General features: G+C 36.6%; 1 protein-coding gene across 1 annotated transcript in view; it reads left to right on the top strand.

Annotated features, from left to right (window-relative positions):
* The first annotated feature begins 3,317 nt into the window (after positions 1–3,317).
* LOC126889949 (protein stum-like) overlaps positions 3,318–26,002 on the top strand; it is a 226,238-nt gene continuing 203,553 nt past the window's right edge. Inside the window, exon 1 of the mRNA XM_050658703.1 lies at positions 3,318–3,555. Within this exon, the coding sequence (XP_050514660.1) occupies positions 3,398–3,555 (158 nt within the window). The 5' untranslated portion in view covers positions 3,318–3,397. The remainder of the gene's footprint in view (positions 3,556–26,002) is intronic.

The raw sequence follows: 26,002 nt of genomic DNA, 5'->3' as shown, positions 1-26,002 counted from the left end.
TAAAAACACGTCAGACTCCTGGTCGGGTCAAAGTCCTGGGAATAACTTATTTTTCTGGACTTAATTCGTGACAAGAAATTTGCCAAACGGACATGCTAAATCTTTACATATTAAATACACACATACCTACACACTTTAACACGCTTATACAGTGCGGGTCAAAAAAAAACGGGCCACCCACAAAATTTACCACAAAATAAAAAAAAAAATTATATATTTTTTTTTTTCATCAAATTGTTGATGAATACGTAGAGGATGGATTTGAGCAGAAAGAGATAGTGGGAGTAGCCTTGATAGACATCACAGCGGCCTATGATACGATAAACCACAGAACCTTGCTAACTAAGATCTATAACACTGTGCTATGACCTGGTAAATATCATTAGATCACTGTTGTGTAATAGACGCTTCTACGTTGTGCTAAATGGAAAGAAGAGCAAATGGAGAACCCAAAAAAATGGTCTACCTCAAGGAAACGTTCTGGTGCCGTCCCTATTTAACATATACACCAACGACCCACCAATGCACCATCAAACTAAGAGTTTTGTTTACGCCAACGACCTTGGTATCGCCGTAAAGGCAATGGAAGAGCCAAACCCTACTTAAACCCAATTATGTGAATTCCATCTCAACACCCATCTTGCGTATGTAAAACTGAATGTTTCTTGGGAACGACAAAGCTTGGAACATACTGATAGGCCCAAATATCTTGGAGTGATACTAGACCGGTCACTAACGTATAAATTCCACTGTCAGAGCACAAGACAAAAAATTTCTACAAGAAACAACCTTCTCCGGAAACTTGTAGGGAGCAAGTGCGGTGCAAATCCCTAGGTCTTAAAGTCAACAGCTGAGGCATTATGTTTCTCAACAGGGGAATATGCTTGTCCCGTCTGGGGTAGATCTAGACACGCCCAACAACTCATCACGGCGTTAAATGAAACATGCAGAATAATTACCGGTTGTATGAAGCCTTCCCCTCTCCCCTACTGTACCGGGTAGCTGGATTCGCATTACCAGACGACCGTAGATGAGCCTCACAAAATATGGAGAAGTTCAGGCAAACTTTTGATGAAAGGCACCAATTATACGGGTTTGACGTACCGCCAGGAACCAGCCGACTTAAATCAAGGAAAAGATTTATGAGAAATGTCAGCGTCGAACCATCTGAACTGTTCTCCTACATCCAGAACGACCTAATGGAATGAACCTGGAACTTGAGAACCTGGCGTACACTCAACCGTATACGAACAGGTGTTGCCCCTGTAAAACAGAACCTCATTAAATGGGGCATTAAGACAGATAATGACACACTTTGTGAATGTGGGGAGATACAGAACGTGGAGCACCTGAGAGTATGCAGACTTTGCCCATCACAATACACCCTCGATGATTTATGGCTCGCAAATACAAAGTGTGTAGACGTAGTCCGATACTGGGCAGACACGAAGAAGTAAAGTAAGTTCATCAAAAGAGACCATAGTAAAATTATTTGAAAGGTTAGTGAAAGTTAGTTGATGTAACTAATCTTTTCACTAATGTTCTCAGAATAGAAACCATTCCAATTGTCAACAATCTCCTAATTTCAAAGAACACAAACCCTAACAAATGCTCCCAAATCACTTCACTACTTCAATTTTGCCTCTTTTAAGATTTCTTTATCTTCAACAATAAAAGTTACCGACCAGAAGGTTTAGCATTGGGAAATCCTCTATCTCCACTACTTGCAGATTTTTTCTAGATTCTCTTGAAACTACTTTTGTCCATTCACATCCACAAATAATGTTATGGTACCGATATGTAGATGATATTTTTCAAGTAGGAAGGATGTGACCATCTACTGTATAATAGCCTTGGCACACTATCCCAATGGATTTGAGGGGATCACGCCCAAGATCTACAGAGGGAAGCATCTTCTAGCCAATCTTAGGAGACCAATTCACGAAGAACCGAATGACCGAAAAAGACGACACTGTTGATGTGATCACGACGTGTAGGAAAGTGATGTTTCTCAAATGACTAACTATTTCTCCGTTGATATTAATTCCTTTTTCACTCAGATTTGCGTTCTTAAACGTATGTTCTAATAATGTTGTAAACAATTTTGGCGAAATTGTGTCTCCCTGTCGCACTCCAAGGTCTTTTTATCTGCCAGTTTCACGCTTGCTGTTGCATTTTGATAGATGTATTTAATTACGTTTATATAGCGATGATCAATACGACACCTTTTTAGCATTTTTTGATGACTTATGATGTCAAAAGCTTTTTCGTAGTCAACAATTAGTGTAATTACTTGTAAATGATCATTAGTGCCATATCCTGCTCTAAAACCTGCTTGCTCTTTTGGCTAATAGAAATCCAACTTACCTACTTCCTAGTCTTTTGGTAATAACTCTTGTGAATAGCTTATATACTTGTGATAGCAAGCTAATGGGTCGGTAGTTTCTAAGGTCGTTGATATCTCCCTTCTTATGAAGTAAGACGATTTCTGCGTTGTTCCACTGCGTCGGTGTTATCGCTTCGCACAGACATTTACTGAATAATTTAGCAAGTGCCAGTAAAATTTTATTTCCTCCTAGTTTTATGCTTTCAGTCAATATTTTGTCTTCACCTGGGGATTTATTGTTCTTCATCTTTTAAAGCCCATTTTTAATTTCGCCAATAGTTATGTTCGGCATTAACTCTGAGCCTTGATTCTCTATTTTTGGCAAAGGGCGTCTTTCATCGGATTCACTTGTTTCATAAAGTTGTCTGTAGAAGTCTTTTACTGTTTTCACTATATCTTCCTTATCAGTCACAATGTCGTCTTGTGTATTTCTTAACTTATGTATGTTCTTTTTTCCTGTGGACATGTTGTGTCTTAGAACTTTCAGACTTCTATATTCGTCTACCACCCTTGTCACCTCTATCATCTTATATGTGGCCTTATGTCTTTTCGGATTTCTTTGTTTATTGTTTTACTGAGTTGATTTACAGTGCGTATTGGTAGTGGGTTAGGATGTGATATGGATAGGTACGAATTTGATGGAAAGTTTGGTTAGGACATGGCTCCTTTGTAGGGGACTACGGAGAAAATCAAGGGTTGCTTAAGGCAGGGTTGCGTCCCTTTAGCAGATCTGTCTTCTACCGGGGTCGTAGAAAAGTATCTACTTGCTACCTTGGGCTGACTGCAAAGTATAAAACACCTTTGGGCGGTGGGGTCGCCACATTCCTAATTGGGTTATACCGTGTATTAAATAAATAAACCCTTTACTCTTTTGACTCTATAGTTACGAATAGAAGCGATCACTTAATTAACTTTTTTTGTACTTTCAGATATTCGTGAGGTTCTTCTAAACGTTACTGGAATGAAACCGAAACGATGTCGAATAAAATTTCTTAATTTTGGTTTGAAAACATGCGGCCACCAGACAACCGCCAAGTTGCGCCACCAAGAGCCGGAAAACAATTCGAAGACGAACTCCAGCTTCATTATTTGGCTCCCGGTGCTTTCACTGTTTTACCCCCTGACAACAGAAGAAGGCCTGATCCTCCACCGGCTCCGGAGCAATATAGGTATGTAACATATTCAATAATTGATGCTACTATAGAATGCGGTCTACCCTGAAGATGCGGTATACTTGTGCATATAGCTCTATTATAGTGTGCGGTGTACCAATCGCAATTTGAAAATTCCTGAAGGCTTTGCATTTGAGCAAAATGATGATATGCAACGAAACTCTTGCAGAAAAAAAATTGATTTATAAGTAATAAACATCTGGGGGAAAATAAATTTAAAATTGTAAAAAGAATGCAAAAAAAAATGTAAAAAAAGAACTAATAATTTACGAAAAAAATGCACTCCAATTATTTACAAAAATATTATATGTAACTTAATGGTTGAGGAGCCCAAGCGGGGATTTTTTGCAGTTACTCGTTACTCGAGCACGTTAGACTATCATATGGGAAAAAACCTTGTACCCTGTAAATGTACCCCTAATATATTGCATCTTAATACAGGAGAGTTCGTTAAGGGGGGCCCGAAAAAAATCTATCCTTAAAAAAACTCGAAATTGTCAGATTAAGATAAGGTAAGTTAAATACATGGACAACAGTGTATATTTTTCAAAAATCTTACGGTTTGAGCTGGGCAGCTGGGCGTAAGGAAATGGGTGAGTCACAAAGTTTCACCAGAAAAAAGCGAATATTTCGAGAAATAAACGTCAGATCTAAACACTAAAAAATACCTGTTCAATATTTTTCAAAAATCTATCGAATGATACCAAACACGAGCCCCTACGGAGAGGGGTGGGGGATAAATTTAAAATTTTAAATAGAAACTCCGCGATATTTCGTGAAATGAACATCAGAACGAAAAACTGCCAAATTCACGTATTTAATATTTTTGAAAAATCTATCGAATGACAGTAAACACGACTCCTCACGGAGATGGGGGGGGGGGGGTTACTTTAAAATCTTAACTAAGAGCCCCCATTTTTTTATTGCAGATTTGGATTCTTTACGTAAAAATTATTAGTTTTTATTGGTGACATTTTTTCGAATTATGGTTTGAAATGGAAAATTTAATTAAAAAATGGAAAGTCCCCACTTAAATGGAAAATTTTACTTAGTTTTTTTGGTTTTATGACCCTATCTTCACAACCCAATGCGTCCCCATAACGCTCGAGTAACTGCAAATTTAGCATATATTCCTCCCCTACTATAATTATTTACAAAAAGATACAGCCTAATTATTATTAAAGAAAAAAATTATGCACCTTAATTTACGAGAGAAAGGAAGTTAATGATTAAAGCTAAAAAAAGTCGCACAGACAACCTAACCAAGAAGATTGTGGTGTTATTTACAGGGCCCCCGCAAGGTTGAGCAGCGCCCGCGTGCAGCATATATTTTAGCGCCCTTAAATCTACTATATCCACTTATGAAACAAATCTATAATTTTTTATTTTTTACTTGTAATAATACGACAGAAATTGTAAGAACTCAAACTGCATTTTTCTTGTAACTGACGTGCTGATGATGGCAAAGAAAACAAATAAAACATTAATATATTAGTTAAGAGCGAAGGCGCAAAATTCCGAGCCAATGCTTTTTAAATGTATTAATTTTTTTCGAATCCTGAGAAAACTAATATGTACCTACCTAAGTATTTTTCAAAAATTTAAACGCAGAATAAAAGATTACATTATTACCGAGAGCCGAACACCCCTGAACACTTCTATAATGTTTATTTTAATAAGTTGCAGGGGTGAAAAAAAGAGAAAATTTAGTATGATTTTTAATTTTAAATATCTGATTAAAAAAAAGCTTTTTGTTTATTCTAATGGACTTTCGGCCCTTGGTAAATATAATCTTTCATTTTGCGTTTAAATTTTTCAAAAATATTTATTAGTTTTCTCAGGATTCGATAAAAATGAGTACATTTAAAAAATATTTTTCCGAAATTTTGGGCCTACACTATTATATCTAAAAAGCGATAGCGTAAATGTAAATTGAATTAAATGGGTGTTTTCTAGATTTGACTGCAGCAAATTCTTTTATATTTTCTTCAAAGTCAATTTTATTGACGAGCTCTTGCTATATAGCTAATATTGTCAAACTAGATAATATTTCCTCTACCATAGAAGAACTCAAATAATTTTTAATAACTTTAATTTTGAAAATGATCTCTCACCAATTCACCACCAGAAGTAACAGACATAGTTAGAGTGGGGAGGATTCTTAATGAATAAGTGATATTTGGTAAAGATGTGGTTACATATTTTCAAATATATATTGATTATTAAGAGTTTTTAGTAGTAAGTACAGTTTTTACTTAATAAGTGAGCTTTTTTTTTGAAGAGCAAGACAGTTTTTTAAAATATCATCACTTAATGTAATAATATCACTACAAACCAAAAAAATGATCATAACGAAACATCATATCAAATCTACTATTTAAAGAATTTAGGACTTGATCAATTATTCTAATACTGTCTAATTTCTATGTTAAAGGTATCTGCTATATTTGTAAGATTATCACAAATTTTAATTATATGAAATTTATATGGCTTTATAGCTTCTATCCTACTCGACCATCTTGTATCACTTAGGGATTTTAGATTCACTCTTGTAGTCAGGTAGGAACATGTAGTCTTATAATATCCCATCTTTTGTGAAGGAGGAGAAAAATACGCAAAGTTTTTGTACTATATTAAACATGTTTACTATTTTATTTGACACTTTAGCAGCAAATTCATTACTAAATTCAAGCTATGTGCAGGAACAAAAAAAGCTAGGAGATTATCCTACCTTTATCATACACGCATATTGGCACCGTTATCATACCCTTGACTTCTCATGTCTTTTATATTTAAATTTTGTTCAACTACAAAATTAAATAACCCTTCCCCTGTAGTGTCAAATATTATTCGTGTAGCTAAAAAACTCTCTTGTATTTGAACTTTTTTTAGAATTATCGTTTATACAACATAACGCAAAATTAGGCTTATTTGCTTTGTACAATTTAAATTTGTGGTACAGTCCATAATTACTGAATAATATTTGGAACTATGCACCATGCACCATACGCTAAATATTAATTTATACTTTAGAAAATATTAATACCTACTGAAAAACAGATATTCTGATATTATATTGTTAAAAATGCAATAATAGTAGTAAATAATTAATTGTTTATTAACACCACATAGAAAATAAGATTTTAATTATTTTTTCAGTAATAACACAATATTTGATTTTTGAGATTTCTCTGAGTCCATGAAAAAATTAAAATTAAGATTGTATAAAAAAATTCCATATTGCAGAAGCCTTCGCAATGATGACCGCCAACGTCGGAAAATTCTGATATATTACGTGAAGAAGAAGATAAAAAAATGATCTCATTTAAAATAAATATTTCTTGTTTACCAAACCTTCGGTTTGGCGCCCTTTTGGGGTTGCGCCCGCGTGCGTTACACGCGTTGCACGCCCGGTTACGGGGGCCCTGGTTATTTATATAACAGTGAAGAAATAAGTTTACTGTATATTCCTGAAATTGTTTAATTACTACTTAGCAATAAATATTTTACCTAAAAACGGTTTGCTGCCTTTCATTATTGTGTGCAAATCCTTCGAAAAAAGAATATGGTGTTGTTTAGCCGCACAGGTAGACCGCAAGCTACAGCTAAAGCGCGACGGTAGACCGCGTACTGTAGTGGCGCCCATTAATTATCTCAATACTCGTTGCTGTACTATAATGCTTCTTTCTACATGTTTGTGGCTGTTGTCGGATTTATATGTACAGGTATTTATGTTTGTAGATTCAGAGCTTACCATCTTCAATTTTAGTTGTATTCCGTAATATTTACCTCTTTTAAATTGACACCTAAAGTAAGGATCCCGCAACACTTCTTATGGAAAAGTGGCCCAAAGTTTGGTCAAAGATAGTTCTCAGTGCATATCACACACAAATTGGACTCATATCAACCAGTAGAGCAGGCAGGATTCCGAAAAGGATATAGCACCACTACTGACCGTCTTCTAACAATTAGGACACTAACAGAGAGAGCTAACGAATACCATATAGATCTGCACTTAGCGTTCGTTCACTACGAAAAAGCATTTGACAGCGTCAAATAGAGCGTGGGCAATAGAGCAAGCTATAAACAACTGTAAAATATATTTCAGATACAGAATGCTAATACATAATATTACAAGAAAGCAACAATGACAGTACAATTGGAAGAAACCACAAAACCCATACCAAGAGGTGTGCGACAGGGAGATAAACATAAATGGAAAGAAACTAAGCCACCTAAGATATGCAGACGATGTAGTAATAATAGTATAATAGAACAGTGGTTCCCAACCTTTTATGTCTGACGACCCACCTTCTGATGGTTTTTCATATTCGCGACCCATCCCTCACCCATGATGATACGCTATTCTGTACTGTGTACGTCACTCAGCTACTGCAAGAGCCACGCCGCGACCCACCTGAAATCTGCCAGCGACCCACTAGTGGGTCGCGACTCACCGGTTGGGAAACGCTGTAATAGAATCAAGTTTTAAAGAACTACTAACCATGCTAACCGAACTAGCAAATGAATCCGAACCAATAGGTCTAAAAATGAATTTTGCCAAAATAGAAACAATGACAAACACACAAGATAATAGAAACGTAATATTAAACGACACTACAATAGAAGCGGTTAATGATTATGATATCTATATATTTAGGACATAATAAAAATCAATATGGAAAACCAAACAGCGGAGGTAGAAAAAAAGTCAGATTAGCCTGGGCGGGATTTGGGAAATTAAAATGGGTCCTAAAGAATAAAAAAATACAACAATACTTAAAAACAAGAGTGTTTGACCAATGTATACTCCCAATTCTCACATACGCTTACCTAAACATGGACCTTGACCAAAGCAAATATGGATAAAATAATGAAGAAACAAAGAGCCATGGAGAGAGCAATGTTAGGAGTAAAATTAACAGACAAAAAGCAAAACAACTGGGTAAGAAATAAAACAAAAGTCAAAGACGCAGGACAACATATAGACAAGCTAAAATGGAGCTTTGCAGGTCATAACGCTAGACAAACGGACAATAGGTGGAATACCACGATACAACAATGGAGACCATGGACAGAAAAGAGAGCAAGAGGACGACCCCAGATGAGATGGGGAGACGACATTAAAAAGATAGGAGGAACGCACTGGAAACAGAAAGCACTAAACAGAAGCGAATGGAGGAAACTGGGGGAAGCCTATATTCAAAATTGGACGAATTAAAGGGCAAAAGAAGAAGGTCTGAAAAACTATTATTCTGAAGCTTCAGCCTTCTGGAGTTATTGGATTCAGGTGCTGCGTTTACGTTAAGTGTACTAATTGTCAAATGAACGAAAATATTTATTATTGAAAGAAGAAAGACTCATTTTCTTCCTGCATATTTGCCTGTTAAATGTGAATTCGTGGTATACAATATATTAGTCCAGTCGGGTTAGACGAATAACAGGCCTAACCTTGCATTAGGAGCTGCCCCAAATTTTATTTTTCTAATCTTTAGGGAGGGTCAATATTAGTAAAAATTTAAAATCTGGACTGAATTCCACCGTTGCGTTAGCCGCCATCTTGATTTAAAACGAGAACCATTTTTGCTCAATATCTCCGCCATTTTCAATTTTTTGACAAAAAGTGTACAAACTGAAATTATTGAAAATATGATTTTCTATAATTTCATTTATTATAATTTTTTTCGTGCGGTCGATATTTTCCGAGTTATGAGGGGAAAATAGTGACAGTTGGAGCATAATTATTGAATTATTGAATTAGCTCGTTTATTATTAGTTTTATAACAAATACGTACCTATACAAAAATGAAGAGAATTAAATTTTACACAATTTTGATCTCTTTCATTTTTTTGCTAAAATTAATATTTAAGGTAGTACGTATGCGGTAATGGAGCGAGCGTAAGACCGGATTGATTTTATAGCAATTGTCTTTGTTCAATATCTACGCCATTTTCAACTAAAATTGTTCAAAATATAATTTCCTACCGATCGGTATACCGATCGGTTTAAAAAGACAAGTGTTTGACCAATGTGTGCTACCGGTAATGACATATGGAGCAGAGACACTGACTCTAACCAAGGCAACAGCGTCGAAAATGCGGGTTGCTCAAAGGCGCATGGAAAGATCCATGCTGGGCGTAACTATACGGGATAAAATAAGAAATGAAGATCTCAGACAAACAACCGGTATCGCAGATGTTGTAGAACGTATCACCAGTCTCAAATGGAACTGGGCAGGACACGTCGCCAGGCTGAAAGATTCAAGATGGGCACGAAAGCTGATGGAGTGGAGACCAAGAGAAGATAAACGAAGTAGAGGAAGGCCGCCTACACGATGGACAGATGATATCAGGCGGATTAGTAAAAACTGGCAAAAATCAGCACAAAACCGTGAAGTGTGGAAACAATTGGGGGGGACCTATGTCCAGCAGTGGACGTGAATTGGTTGGATGATGATGATGATGATGATAATTTCCTACAATTTCTTTTTAACAATTTTTTTCATGCGGTTGATATTTTCCGAGTTACATGGGAAAATAGTAAAAAGTGGTGAGGGAGCATAATTATTGAATTGAATTTTGTATCCGAGCTGCCCCAAATTTTATAATTATATCCTTTAGGAGAGATCAATAGTAGTGTAAATTTAAAATCTCGACTGAATTCCGCGGTTGCATTAGCCGCCATATTGATTTTAAATGAGAACTGTTGTTGCTTAATATCTCCGCCATTTTCAACTTTTCGACATAAATGGTGGGAAAGAAAATTGTTGGAAATGCAATTTCCTACAATTTATTGGGCACAATTTTTTTATACGATCAATATTCTCCGAGTTAAGGGGGAAAATAATGGAAGCGGAGGGGAAGCATAATTTTTTAATTGTCTCATTTATTATTAACTTTACGACATAATTGTACATAAACAAAAATAAAGAGAATTATATTTTATACAATTTTTGAAACTTTCAATGAAACATCAACCAAACTAAGTATATAAAAGACATAAAAAGACATTATATACATTAAGTTCACTTAATTTTATTAACTAGCGGGTTTTATTGGTTGAATTTGTCTGTCGATATTTTAAGTTTTTTATCAGCTAATATATCGTGATGTTCCAACAATTTTTTTTTAAATTTTGGACCCTGTTGGGGGGAATTTTCCCATTTCTCCCTTGTAGACCCGCCACTGGTTCTCTCGAAAAATTGTAGTAAATCGTAATTGCAACAATTTCAGTTCTTACACTTTTTGTCGAAAAGTTGAAAATGGCGAAGATATTGAACAAAAACAATTGCTACAAAATCAATCAGGTCTTACGCTCGCACCTTTACCACATACGTACTCCCTTAAATATTGATTTTATCAATATCAATTGTACAAAATTTAATTCTCTTAATTTTTATATAGATAAATATTTGTTGTAAAACCAATAATAAACGAGATAATTCAATAATTCAATAATTATGCTACAACTGTCACTATTTTCCCCTCATAACTCGGAAAATATCGACCGCACGAAAAAAATTATAATAAATAAAATTATAGAAAATCGCATTTTCAACAATTTCAGTTTGTACACTTTTTGTCAAAAAATTGAAAATGGCGGAGATATTGAGCAAAAACGGTTCTAGTTTAAAATCAAAATGGCGGCTAACGCAACGGTGGAATTCAGTCGAGATTTGAAATTTATATTAATATTTACCCTCCCTAAAGATTAGAAAAATAAAATTTGGGGCAACTCCTAATGCAAGGTCAAATGCTATCCCGACTGGGCTACATGCATCGTATTGTAGTCTTCAGAAAACCCACAAAAGTCATCAGAAAATTAAAGAAGTGTGATAGAAAATGTGCTGCTAGAGCTACATAAGATGTATCATGTTTTCATGAATGCGTCACACTTATCCAATAGCAGTATATCTGCAGTTCCGCCGAATTTTATTCATTAATATTATTATTTTATTATTATTCTTTAGACACACCTACTCAACAGTGGCCGATCTAAGGGGTGGGAGGAATTATCATGTCTTCATGAATGCTTCACACTTATTAAATACCAAGCTGCAGCTCCTCCTTATCTTTAGAAAACTACTGAACAGTGGCGAATCTACGGGGGAATAGGAGAATTGCCCCGGTAACACGCTCTAGAATTAAAGAAAAACTTGTTGAAACATAAACAATATATTATTAGCATAACCGGCATTAACCGGCAGTTCGGAAAATTAAGGGAACTTATTGCACATAAATTATCTGTCTTAAGATTTGTGAAACTTTGAAATTGTAAGATTTGTGAAACTTCAAAGCCTGTCATGACTGGGGCATGTTCAGAGGCAAGAAGATGGAAAACAACAATGAAAATATCACAATGGAAGACGAAAAACAGGAAGGTCCAGAACGAGGTGGTTGGATCACGTGGAAGACGACCTGAAAATCATGAATATAACACAATGGAGGAGAAGGGCACAAGACCCAACCCGGGGTATGATGCTAAAAGAAAAAGAATCAAACAGTGCCACGATAAAGGCTTTTATTTTGCTAATTACTCTGGTTTATATACAGGAATTTGATTTACAGCTTTTCCTAAATGTCTACGTTGCAATAACATTATTATTTCTCGTTATTTATGTTTTTGTACATATATACATAATTTGGATATAAAATGTATTAATACAAGTACTTTCTGTGCGTGATAATGTCAGCTGCAATTTAAAAGGTTGTTAAACTACTATTTAGAATTCTCTTAATAATTTGCGACAACGTAGGGTGCTACAACATTCTATATTCAACGGATCAAAGAAAGCATGACATGCAATACGCTACTAGATTGTGAAAATGAACTTAAACACTACCTATATATTTTTGCATCGCTGAATACTATAAACAATCACTTTTTTTGATTTGATGCTTATAGTATTTTTGTTACATAGTCCAGGCTGTATGCTCGCCCCCGTTAGGTTTATTATTCCAATTTGGTTTTGTTTGTAAGTTTTTTAACAAACTTACTCAAAAAGTTCTTACTCCTTATAACAAATCTGCAGGGTGCCATGGGGTACCGCGGTCGGAAAATTATTTAAACAATTTTTTTAAATAAATTCAATCAATTTTTTTACTTTGGACAATTTTCTTACACTCTTTGGATCATTCTGAGCTAAAAAAGTATTTTGAAAAACTTTGTAACTGTGTAAAACTCTGTAAAACTCAGAAAGTCACCAAATCAAACTTTAAAGCCCTCCCTACAAGATCCTGAAAAAATTTTTGTCATTATTTTATTACAAACCTGTTATTTGTAATTATTAAAAATTAGCGCTAAGCGCGTATTGAGGCGGCCGTTCAAGAGAGTGCGAGAGAGATGCACTATTAAAAGGCCGCAGCATGTACGGCTTTATGTTATGCAAATTGTCATCTGAGCCGTATCCTATCCAGAAGCCTGCCTATTCCTTGGGCTGATAGAAAGTGTAGGTTGGTCTCTTCGTTAAGATTTTCCTAAACAGTTTGTACATTTGTGTCAAGGGGCTGATGGGTTTATAATTTTCTAGTTTAGCAATATATCCTGTTTTGTATAACAAGACTATCACTGCATTGTTCCAATCTTTTGCAATTGTATCCTCATGTAAGTACTTGTAAGGGCAAACAGATCCACAATAGATCAACTATTCACGCTGAGACAGCTTCTAGAAAAGAGATGGGAGTATAACAGACCCATACACAATCTCTTCATATATTTTCGACAGGCATATGATAGCGTAGAAAGAAGCCAAGTATGGAATGCCATGGCGGAGTTCTCAATACCAAAGAAACTCATTCGGATGATGAAGTATGTATGGAGGGTGGAATATCAAAAGTAGGTGTAAATAATAAACTGTCTGACAGCTTTGAAATCAACAGTGGACTCAAACAGGGTGATGCGTTATCTCCACTACTTCTTAACCTTGTATTAGAGAAAGCCATGAGGTCGGCCGAAATAAGGACAGAACTGCTATCGGTTCAAGGTCCCAAGTTATTACTAGCTTACGCAGATGACATTGATCTCGTTGGAGACTCCATACTATCCACAAAAGCCATTTTCAACAAGGTGGAAGGAGCAACAAGCGAAGAAGGGCTGAGGATTAATAAAGAGAAGACGAAATATATGTGTATAAATAGAACGACACGAAGAGACAGGATAGGACAAAATGTGACGGTCAACACCTTCAAGTTCGAAAGAGTACAACGTTTTAAGTATCTGGGGGCCGTAATCACAGGTGACAACGATGTTACTGAAGAAATAAAAGACAGAATTCAATCAGCAAATCGCTGTCTATTCGCACTGGATAAGCTTATAAAATCAAAAAATCTTACAAGAAGTTCCAAGATCAAAATTTATAAATCCATCGTCAGACCAGTACTAACATATGGATGCGAAACGTGGACCATGACCAAATCAAACGAAGAAAAGCTCAGACGTTTTGAACGAAAAATACTTAGAAACATTTTCGGACCTCACCACGACATTAACACAAACCAGTATAGGATCAGAACCAACATTGAATTAAAAGCACTTTACAATGACACCCATATTGTCCAAGAAATTAAATCACAGCGACTAAGATGGGCAGGCCACGTGCACAGACTTCATAACGAAAGACTTGTAAAACTGGTATGGGACGAGATTCCTACAGGCAATAGACCACTTGGACGTCCCAGAATGCGATGGAGAGATAACATCCAAGCAGATCTCCGGAAAATGAACATTCCATTTGACCCTAGATTGATGGAAGACCGAAGAAATTGGAAGAAAGTTGTACAGTCAGCCAGGACCCACCCAGGGTTGTAGCGCTACGTGATGATGATGATGATGATAATGATGTAAGTACTTATTAACCCATTCGCTGTCTATCGAACAGGATGGAACTCAACCATGAGCCATTCTGTTGAACGGCACCTGACTAAAGTGACCACTGTCAATATCACTCGCTGGCACGTGAACGGCACCTGACTGACTCAACCAAATCACGCGCTGGCAGGTGATCGGCATCATCATCAGCCAATAGTCGTCCACTGCTAAACATAGACCTCCTAGAAAAACTTCCATTCAGATCTATCCTGAGCTGCTACAATCCAGTTGGTACAAATCCTCTTTATGTCGTCTGTTTATCCTGTGGGTGGTCTTCCCGGGTTTCGTCTATCCGCTCTCGGTCTCCACTCCAAGATTTTTTTGGTCCACCAGATCCACCTGTTTGCCTGATTGGCAGCGAATGGATTAAACAGTTCTGTTACTGATTTTAGTGAGATATCCTCTCCTTCTTTTATTTTCCAATAACGAGTCAATCATTACCAGGAAATCAATGGTTCTGTATTTTCTTTAAAGCTGATTCATATCTCTGAATTACATATGAGACTCCTTACTTAGTTTTAATATCGTAGAAGAAAAACCTAAACAACAAAATATACATGCTTATTAGGTCTAGATCCCGCGTATGAAAAAAAAAGTTGATTAGCAAGCTGAAAATTTGTTAATAGCTTAAGGGTGTCTAGTCGGATAAACTTTGATATATGGGAACACTGGAACAGGGGCAGTTTTAATTGTGGAACAGGTTAAAAATTTGGAACGGTCAGATCACGAAAACGGCACATTTATTTTGTCCGACAGAACAGACTTAAACTCTCCGAACAGAGATTAAACTCTCATGCAAAAATCAGACTGCTATTTATCACCTGTCATAATTCCTGTCATTTGACATATTCTACATGTTCCACTCATTAAAACGCCCATTTGGTGATAAATAGCAGTCTGATTTTTGCATGAGAGTTTAAGCTCTGTTCGGAGAGTTTAAGTCTCTTCTGTCGGACAAAATAAATGTGCCGTTTTCGTGGTCTGACCGTTCCAAATTTTTAACCTGTTCCACAATTAAAACTGCCCCTGTTCCAGTGTTCCCATATATCAATGTTTATCCGACTAGACACCCTTAAGCTATTAACAAATTTTCAGCTTGCTATTAATCAACTTTTTTTTCATACGCGGGATCCAGACCTATATCTTATATTAATATACACTCACCGGCAGAGAAAACGGGCACCCCAAAAAATGGGTAATTTTTAATGTCTTGTATTTCCTAAACCTGATGTCCGATTTAAGTAATTTTTTTAATATTTTATAGCCTTATTCTTTATCAATATCGCTGTAATAATATTGTTGCTAGACAGGTACATTGTCATTGTATACAGGGTGTACGAATCAAACTTTGTTTTTTTCTCAAACTTTAGAACAGCCTGTGGAATGTTCTAGCTTTTATAAAATACTGAAATTATAACCAAAAACTATAGCCTCAGGTTTTCTTAACATTCTGTTTTTTAATTCATTCGCTTATGTTGGATAATAAAAAAGTTAAGCACTTTAACAACTACCCCTGTTTTTCGTTAATACAGGGTATTTTTAAATAAGTACGGCAAACTTTAAGGGGTAATTCTGCATGATAAAATAATGACAGTTTGTTTTATAAACGTATGCCCGCAAATGCTTCGTTTCCGAGATAGGGGGTGTTGAAATTGTTCTTACAAACTGACGATTTATTTATTTCTCTAAAACGGTTTGTGATATGCAAATGAAATTTAGTAGATTTTAAGAAGTAGTTATTGCTCATTTTTTGGCATACAATTAAGAATTTTTGTATTCACCATTGGCGTGCATACGGGTATAAATATTTTAGATATATCCCGTATGCACGCCAATGGTGAATATAAAATTCTCAATTGTATGCCAAAAAATGCGCAATAACTAGCTCTTAAAATCTACCAAATTTCATTTGCATATCACAAACCGTTTTAGAGCAATAAATAAATCGTCAGTTTGTAAGAACAATTTCAACACCCCCTATCTCAGAAACGAAGTATTTGCGGGCATAAGTTTATAAAGCAAACTGTCATTATTTTATCATGCAGAATTACCCCTTAAAGCTTGCCGTACTTATTGAAAAACACCCTGTATTGACGAAAAACAGGGGTAGTTGTTAAAGTGCCTAACTTTTTTATTATCCAACATAAGCGAATGAATAAAAAACAGAATGTTAAGAAAATCTGTGGCTATAGTTGGGTTTTAATTTTAGTATTTTATAAAACCTAGAACATTCCACAGGGTGTTCCAAAGTTTGAGAAAAAAACACAGTTTGATTCGTACACCCTGCATACAATGACAATGTACCTGTCTAGCAACAATATTATTACAGCGATATTGATAATGGTAGGGGAGCCCAAGCGGGGATTTTTGCAGTTACTCGAGCGCGTCAGATTATCATATGGGGAGAAACGCGGTACCCTGCAGATGTACCTTTGCCATATATTGGCTCTTAACACAGGGGAGTTCGTTTAGGGGGGCCCGAAAAAAAAAAATCTATCCTTAAAAATACTCGAAATTGTCAGATTAAGATAAGGTAAGTTAAGTACAGTGGAACCTCGTTAACTCGGATTAATCGGGACCGCAGTCGATCCGGGTTATCGAAAATCCGGGTTAGCCGGACAAAATGGTAAAAATTAATAAAATACGGTATACTTACTGATAAACTCCGTTATAATTGAAATAACGTGAAATATAAATATATGCACAATACACATCTGAATTACGTACCAATTACGCCTTTATCAATTCTACCTAATGCTTCTAGTTTCTTTTCCATTGTCACTACAACATTTTTACGTTTTCTTGCCATTACGTAGACAAAAAAACAAGGAAACACAAAATCTTAATAGATTTACGAACGATTACAGAACGGAAGCGAACAATACGACTGTACTACACATAATACGGTCTCAATCGCAACGATGTTATGTTATTTAATAACAGTAAAGACTAAGAACATTGTTTAAAAAAGAATTTTTTAATAGTCTTTTAGTCTTTTTTAAACAATGCTAAGAGTTTGAAATAAATAAAGGATACTACAGGTGCCTGTTGTCTCCGATAACACGACAATTAACGTCGTGTGCCATAAGTCATTTTTACTATCGTATATGTAGTTCAAATTACACAAATACCCATTTTCTCTCAAATATTATATTATATTACATACATTTTTATTGTTGAAAAGTTTGTCTGATAAAAATCGGTCCGGGTTAGCCGGACTTCCGGGTTATCGGGGGCCGACTTATCGGGGTTCCACTGTACATGCAAAACAGTGTATATTTAAAAAATCTGACGATTTGAGCGGGGCGTAAGGGAATTGGTGAGTCACAAAATTTCACAAGAAAAAGGCGAATATTTCGCGAAATGAACGTCAGATCGAAAAACTAAAAACTACACTTTCAATATTTTTCAAAAATCTATCGATAGATACCAAACACGACCCCTTTCAGAGAGGGGTGGGGGGTAAATTTTAAATTTTAAATACAAATCCCGCGATATTTAGCAAAATAAACATCAGATCGAAAAACTGCAAAATACACTTATTTAATATTTTTGAAAAATATATCGAATGGTACCAAACGCAACCCCCCATGGAGGTGGGGTGGGGGGTTACTTTACAATCTTAAATGGGAGCCCCTATTTTTTATTGCAGATTTGAATTCTCTGCATAAAAATAAGCAACTTTTATTCGAAACATTTTTTCGAATTATGGATAGATGGCGCTATATTCGAAAAAAACGATTAATGGAAATGGAAAATTAAATTAAAAAATGGCAAGCGCCCGCTAAAATGGAAAATTTTACTTAACTTTTTTTGGTTTTATGACCTAATAATCACAATCCAATAGGTCCCCAAAGCGCTCGAGTGACTGCACATTTAGCATACTTTGCTCCCCTACCATAAAGAATAAGGCTATAATATATTAAAAAAAATACTTAAATTGGACATCAGGTTTAGGAAATACAAGACCTTAAAAATGACCCATTTTTTGGGGTGCCCGTTTTCTCTGCCGGTGAGTGTATATTGTAATCTAAAAGCCAATAATGTCTTAGACAATTCCATGCAACACTGTACATATTTAATTTAATAATTTTTTTTTTCTAAATCAGAGTAAGGTCTCGTGCTCACGACGCAACTAACGGTTGAAAACTGGTTTTTGTTTCAATCGGTTGATAACCAGTTTACAACCTAAGGAAAACCTGCCTCCACTCACGGAACGACTGGATTTGGATCAATTGGATCCTAATACATTGTTAACATGGTAAAATGGTGGTACAGGAAAGACCAATAATTCCAAATATTAGCTTTGAAAATAGTTGTTTTAAATTTTTCGAAAAAAAAATTGCTTTTGCTCATAAATATATTTCTCAGTTACTAGTAGCAGTAGACATCGACATCATGTTTAGCTATGTATCATAAATGACATCATGTTTAGCTTTTTCGTTAAATTTACAATCTGAAAAAGTTATTCGTTATTCGAAAAAATAAATAGATTACAATTGTTTGTACTTAATAGCCTTTTCATTTTTACTTATATCCAACTAACGAACTAACTGGCAATTAATCTACATAAACTTAAAATAAAAGATTAAAATAGAAATGTTCCTAAATTTTCTTAAATATTCAGTTTAATATACAGGGTGTCCAGAAACTCTACCGGCAAACGCAGACAGGAGATTCCTCAGATAATTTTAAGATAATTTAACCCAATTCATCTAGTCCGAAAATGCTTCCTAGAAAAAGGAGCTAGAGCTATTTGAAGATGGCGTCTGGTAATTAGTTTCTCTTAAAAATATCTCCAGAACGCTTTAATTTAGAAAAACGAAAATTGGTAAACATATTTATGTTCCAGAGATCAATCGATTCCATCCAGTGCAAATTTCTAGTACCGATCATAGGCGTCCGTTTTGGGTAGGGCAACCGTTATATTATCGCATAACTTTTTTGTTTTTAATTTTTAAGCATTTATGAGTCTGGATTATTAAAATGTAAGGTATTATAGTACTAAAAGGCAATCTTGCTTTAAGTCGGTAGGACTCACCGTTTTCTAGAAAAATTGATTTGAAAATTTTTCACTTTTTGAATATCAAAAAAATTCAAAAAAAAACTATTTAGAAAAACGAGAACTAGTACGTTTATTTATATTCCAGAGATGAATCAATTTCATTAATTGCGAATTTCTAGTACCGGTCATATGTGTCCGTTTTGGGTAGGTCAACGGTTATTTTTATCGCATAACCTTTTGTCTTTAATTTTTAAACATTTTTGACACTAGATTATTAACTTATGAGGTATTCTAGTACTAAAAGTTACTCTTTAAGTCACTGCTTTAAGTTGGTAAAATACACCGTTTTTTTTTTATTTTTCAATTTTTTTTTTCAAATTCAGGAAACGAAAAATTTTCAAATCGATTTTTCTGGAAAACTGTGTCCTACCGACTTGAAGCAAGAGTACCTTTTAGTACTAGAATATCTCACAATTTAATAATCCAGTATCAAAACTGCTTTAAAGTTTACTAGAAATTCACAATGGATGAAATCAATTTACCCCTGAAAGATAAATATGCATACCAATTTTCGTTTTTCTAAATAGAAGCGTTCTGGAGGTATTTAAGAAAAACTAATTACATGACGCCATTTTCAAAGAGCTCTAGCTTCCTTAGGAAGCATTTTCGGACTAGATGAATTTGATTAAATTATCTTAAAATTATCGGAGGAATCTCCTGTCTTCGTTTGTCGGTAGAGTTTCTGGACACCCTGTATTATTGAAATCAAGATTTTTTGACCTTTTGTTAATTTCCGCATAATTTGACTGATTTTTATCTTAAAATGTTTTGCAAATGTTCATGTAATAACGTGCTTCAACAAATTGGAACGCAATTGCAATGCAACTGGGACCACGGAAGGAAGGTCCAACAAAATCGGTTTTAGACACTGATTGAAAACTAATTTTGGCCGGATCGTCTCGTGGGTGAATCCCCATAGTTTTGCACTGCCAAAATCACAAAACAGTTGTGAGCGCAAACGGTTTCAGAGCGTAGTTTTAAACGAGTTGTGCCGTGGGCGCTGGACCTAATTGTTTAGTATAGTAAAATTAATTATACACTGGTCAACAAAATTTTGAGTCTGTTATTTAGTAAATATTTTCTGTTTGTATACATCGAAAATTAAACAGAAACTCCATAAATAATAATAGTCTGGGCAGATTTGGAGAATAGGCCATTTTTGGGAAAAGCTATTTACCAGCAATTTTATTGTTGCAATCGAATCTTATGACTGTATATATTAATAATATAGGTATGCAAAGTCCGCAGATAGTGTGCTACTTTTTTTATAAACAAAATGGCGCCCGAAAATTGTGTTCTTTTCAATTTTTGCTCTATAACTCTAAAGATTTTAACTTTACACCAAAAACACCTAAATAAAAATTCACCGTAATTAGATTCTGCATAGAGACTTGTTTTTCCCGATTTACCTCGACAAAAATTTTCCCCGGAAAATGCGGGTTTTTCCAACAAAATCTTTAATTTTCAACTTAAATTTTGGATAAGTAGTTGTTAATCAATAATTAAATAACTTGGTAATATAAAAGCTATTTTCATATAGATTATAATTCCAGAAGCCGATGAAAATTGAATGAACAGTTTAGCAACAATTGAATTGTTAATTAAAAATTTACGGTCGCTATAATAACCACAATAATTATGATATATAAGAATAATTATGATTTTTGTATAAAAATACACAGTATCTATGTAATGTACTTTACAGAATTCAAATTGGACTATTTAAGCGGCCTCAGGAATATTTTAAAATTATAAACAATTTCTTGGTTTATAAACAAATAGAATATCTCGGGAAATTTTAAATTAAATTAAATCATGAAAACGGTATTGAAAAAAAAAGCTGCAGGACGCTTCTTAAAAAAAAATTTTAATTGTGATGAGTGGTTCCTGAGATACAACCGGTCAAAAATGACCGGCATTTACGGCAAAGATATAAACAATAGGATCATAATTTTTAAACCATCACCCTTTTATTTTTGTCCTCTTTCTCCACACCAATTGTCATATCTTTAAAATAGTCATAACATATATTATAATAATAAAAACTATCGATATTACGAGTGAAAATTGCCAAAAATAGCAAAATTCCAATCAAAAATTAGGTTAAACAACAAAAAATGTAGATCTTTGAAACATCTTTTGTTTTATTTTTTTTTGAAAAAAATCTTATCTTTACTGATGAGCCCAGAGAGGTTGAAGAGGGCGAAACACATTTCTTAGAACTGGTGTTTGGATCTTTGATTCTATTCAAAAAAATTTTCCCAGCCCGAAATGGTGGATATGTGAATTGTTCGTAAGGGGATTTTTCCACATTCTCTATTTCATCTGTTTTAAAAATTAGGTTGGAGAAAATGTAATCTCAAAGTTCAAAAACGGCATACGTTAAAAAAATGCATTTCCTTGGTTTCCCATAGAGCAAATTTCTTCATTCTTTTTTTGTTCCCGAGTAACTCCAGTAGAGCCATCTTACTAACGCATTATTAAATGTCAAATTTTCTTTTGTTTTGTTATAATAAATTAATTTATTTATTATATATATATTTTTTAATTTGTTTAAATAAAGATTGTTTAAATAATTATACAGCTTTCAAATGAGAATATTTGTGTTTTTAACGTTAAAAGGTACACTTGTAGTAAGTTTATCTAAAAAAAGTCAACTGGAAAAAGTATGTATTTTTAGTGTCTTATAAATAAATATAAGTGACTATAACAAAACAAAAGCAACTTTGACATTTAATAATGCTTAAGTTAGATGGCTCTACTCGAGTTCCTTGGGAACAAAAAAAAAAGAATGAAGAAAATTGCTCCATGGGAAGCCGATAAAATGCATTTTTTTAACGTATACCGATTTTGAACTTTGAGATTACATTTTATTCAACCTAATTTTTGATTGGAATTTTGCTATTTTTGGTAATTTTCACTCGTAATATCGATAGTTTTTATTATAATAAAATATGTTACACCTATTTTAAAGATATGAAAATTGGTGTGGAGAAAGAGGACAAAAACAAAAAGGAGATGATTTAAAAATTATGATCCTATTGTTTATATCTTTGCCGTAAATGCCGTTCAATTTTGACCGGTTGTATCTCAGGAACCACTCATCACAATTAAAATTTTTTTCTTTTAAAAGAAGCGTCCTGCCGCTTTTTTCCAATACCGTTTTCACGATTTAATTTAATTTAATATTTCCCGAGATATTCTATTTGTTTATAAGCCAACTAAGTGGGACGTGATGGATGAGAATCTATTCACGTTCCACAAATACATCTCCTACGAGATCGGTACCGCGGGGACCACCGGTAGCGGCAGAAAGGTTATGGCATTCAATAGGGTAGCCTTTAGGGAGAGGTTGGATGGCTTCTGCGAGGGGGTCACCGACTTCCCTGGCCTTAGAAGTGCCATAATACGCGCGCACAGGGAGAGCACGAATAGCAGTCTGGTATCGTATACGGTACCGTACTGGTGGAGCGACGACGTCCAGAGTGCCCGCATCCAGTGCCTCAGACTGAGGCGCATCGCACAGAGGGAAAGAACGCCTATGGCGAGAGATGAATACAAGAACGCGAAGAAGGACCTTAATAAGGTAATAAGGAGGTCCAAGCGTACGTGTTGGACCAATCTGTGCGATGCGCTTGAGGAAGATGTGTGGGGTGAGGCCTACAGGTTAGTGGTTAGGACCTTGAGAGTCGAAACCCCATACAGACTTACTGAGGACAGGAGGCGGGACATCGCGGGTGTCCTCTTCCCCAGGAGGCCAGAGCTGCTGTTCGAGCCCACCATGTGTGAGCTCCCGGAAGCCGTTACCCCCATGGAACTCTCCAGGGCGGTAGACGCAATAAAGACAGGGAGGTCGCCGGGACCTGATCGGGTGCCTCCGGAGGCCGTAAAGATAGCGGTTGCAGCACGACCGGAACTGTTCAGATCGGTGCTGTCCCGGCTTCTTGTGTCCCAGGCTTTTCCTAACGACCTGAAACGGGCACGCCTCACATTAATACCCAAACCGGGTAAGGACCCGGAAGAGGCCAGCTCCTACCGACCCATCTGCCTCCTAGATTGCCTAGGCAAACTATATGAAAATATAGTTAAGAACCGCCTGGAAGCGGGATTAGATGCCGCAAACGCCATCTCAGATAGGCAATACGGCTTTAGGAAGGCTAGATCGGCGGTGGACGCTGTCAGGTACGTTACGAGGAGCGTGAAGGACTGCAGGAAGAAGTGGGAAGTACTGATCATGTTCGACGTTAAGAATGCCTTTAACTCTGCAGGCTGGGGGCACATCATCAATACGATGGAGGCCCTCAGACTGCCTACGTACCTTGTCAACATAATCAAGAGCTATCTGACTGAGAGACATCTGTCTGTTAATAAAGGAGAAGACGCGAAACTCTCGGCGGGCGTCCCCCAAGGGTCGGTCCTCGGACCGACCCTGTGGAATATACTCTACGACGGCGTACTGCGTATCAACTTCGGGCGCGAGTGTAACGCGGTGGCGTATGCCGACGACCTCGCGATCCTTATCACCCACGATTTGTATCGGGAGGTGGTTGATAAGGCTGAAAGGTGTTTCCGTCGCGTGAACGCCTGGATGTCGGATAGGGACCTGGAACTTGCAAGCGCAAAGACAGAGGTGGTGATCCTCAAGGCACCGAGAGCCGGGCCTGACCTGGTTTTCCGTTTCGGAGCCAGCGAGGTGAAACCGTCCTCTTGTGCAAGATACCTGGGAATGGACCTCCAGCGGGGACTGGGGTTCTCCAAGCACCTCGCAAGGGTGGTAGAGAAGGCCGAGGCGCAAACCGCAGCCCTCCGAAGATTAACACCAAACATCGGAGGGCCTGGTAGCGCCAAACGGAGACTGTACCTACATACTGTACAGTCTACCCTTCTCTACGGGGCCCCGGTCTGGATCGAGGCTCTAAGGCACCGAAAATACAGGGAAGTCTTGATTAAAGCACAGAGGAAGCCTCTGTTGAATGTATGCAGTGCATACCGTACTGCATCAACCACGGCCCTACAGGTCATCGCGGGTGCCCCTCCCATTCACCTGCTTGCCCGAGAGAGAACAACTCTCTACGAGTCAGGTAACGGCCACCTACCGGCGGTCAGAGCGGCCGCTAGGGAACGACTCTTGGCCGACTGGCAAGCGGAATGGGAGGCAGAGACAACTAAGGCACAGTGGACCAAGAGATTGGTCCCGAACATAGGGGCGTGGTACGCTTGTAAGTTCCGAAGAACGAACTTTTTCTTTACTCAGTTCCTTACGGGACACGGTCCCTTCCGGGCGTTCACGCACGGCATCGGTAAGTCGAACGATGACCTGTGCCTGACCTGCCACGTGAGGGAGGACGCGGAACACTGCGTGTTCCGGTGTAGCGTGTTCGCTCGCGGGCAGACCAGGCTCAGGAATCGTTTCGGGGTCGTCGGCCCCGAAAATATTATAAACTTAGCGTTGGGAAGTAAAGGGGATTACGAATTTATAATCGACGTAATCACTGGGATAATTAAGGAAAGAACAGCGCGCGAACGGGCAGAGCAGGGTGGTTGAAAAAAAAAAAAAAAAAAAAAATACATACTAATAAACAAAAATCTTACGTTTGGTCAACACATGGGTATATGCGGTTTGGTAAGTCTCCTCTATAGAGTCTAATAGTTGTAGATTGAATTGTGCAGGTAGGTATACACAAATGTAGGGAAGAAAAAAAAAAAAAGGAAAAAAAGAAAAAAAAAAAAAGGCGACCCTTTCGTCTAGGGCCGCCCCCCAGTCCTATGAATCGTCCAAATATCGTCTTGTCGATCCCATAATGGGATCAAGTAACTCAACCACGGCCCTATCGTTCCAGATAGGAGCCGCTTAATAAATCCCTCCTTGTGGGGGCAGACATTCCAACCCCTTCCCCTACTGCTTCTAGGTAGGGGGAGGATATAGGCCATGATCAAGCACACTCTACTGCGGACAGCGCGGAATGTCCCCATGTATCGTTCTCTACGGAACACGTCCAGGGACATTCCGGGTCGGAAGAAGGGGTGGTTTTAGTTGGTAGGCGGCTGGTTATGGGGTGCACGCGGGATGCCTTGACCATAAGTGGTTGGCGCATCCTGGCGTGTTCTCCTCTCCTGTCCGAGTCCAACAGTACTAGGGACACCTTCCCTAGTCTGCTATGAGCGTTCCCCTCAATCCAAAAAAAAAAAAAAAAAAAAAAAAAAAAAAAAAAAAAAAAAAAAAAAAAAAAAAAGGTTAAACAACAAAAAATGTAGATCTTTGAAACATCTTTTGTTTTATTTTTTTTTGAAAAAAATCTTATCTTTACTGATGAGCCCAGAGAGGTTGAAGAGGGCGAAACACATTTCTTAGAACTGGTGTTTGGATCTTTGATTCTATTCAAAAAAATTTTCCCAGCCCGAAATGGTGGATATGTGAATTGTTCGTAAGGGGATTTTTCCACATTCTCTATTTCATCTGTTTTAAAAATTAGGTTGGAGAAAATGTAATCTCAAAGTTCAAAAACGGTATA

This window comes from Diabrotica virgifera, chromosome 8 (genome assembly GCF_917563875.1).
Source record: "Diabrotica virgifera virgifera chromosome 8, PGI_DIABVI_V3a".
Lineage (NCBI taxonomy): Eukaryota > Metazoa > Arthropoda > Insecta > Coleoptera > Chrysomelidae > Diabrotica > Diabrotica virgifera.
This window is presented reverse-complemented; position numbering and strand designations above follow the sequence as displayed.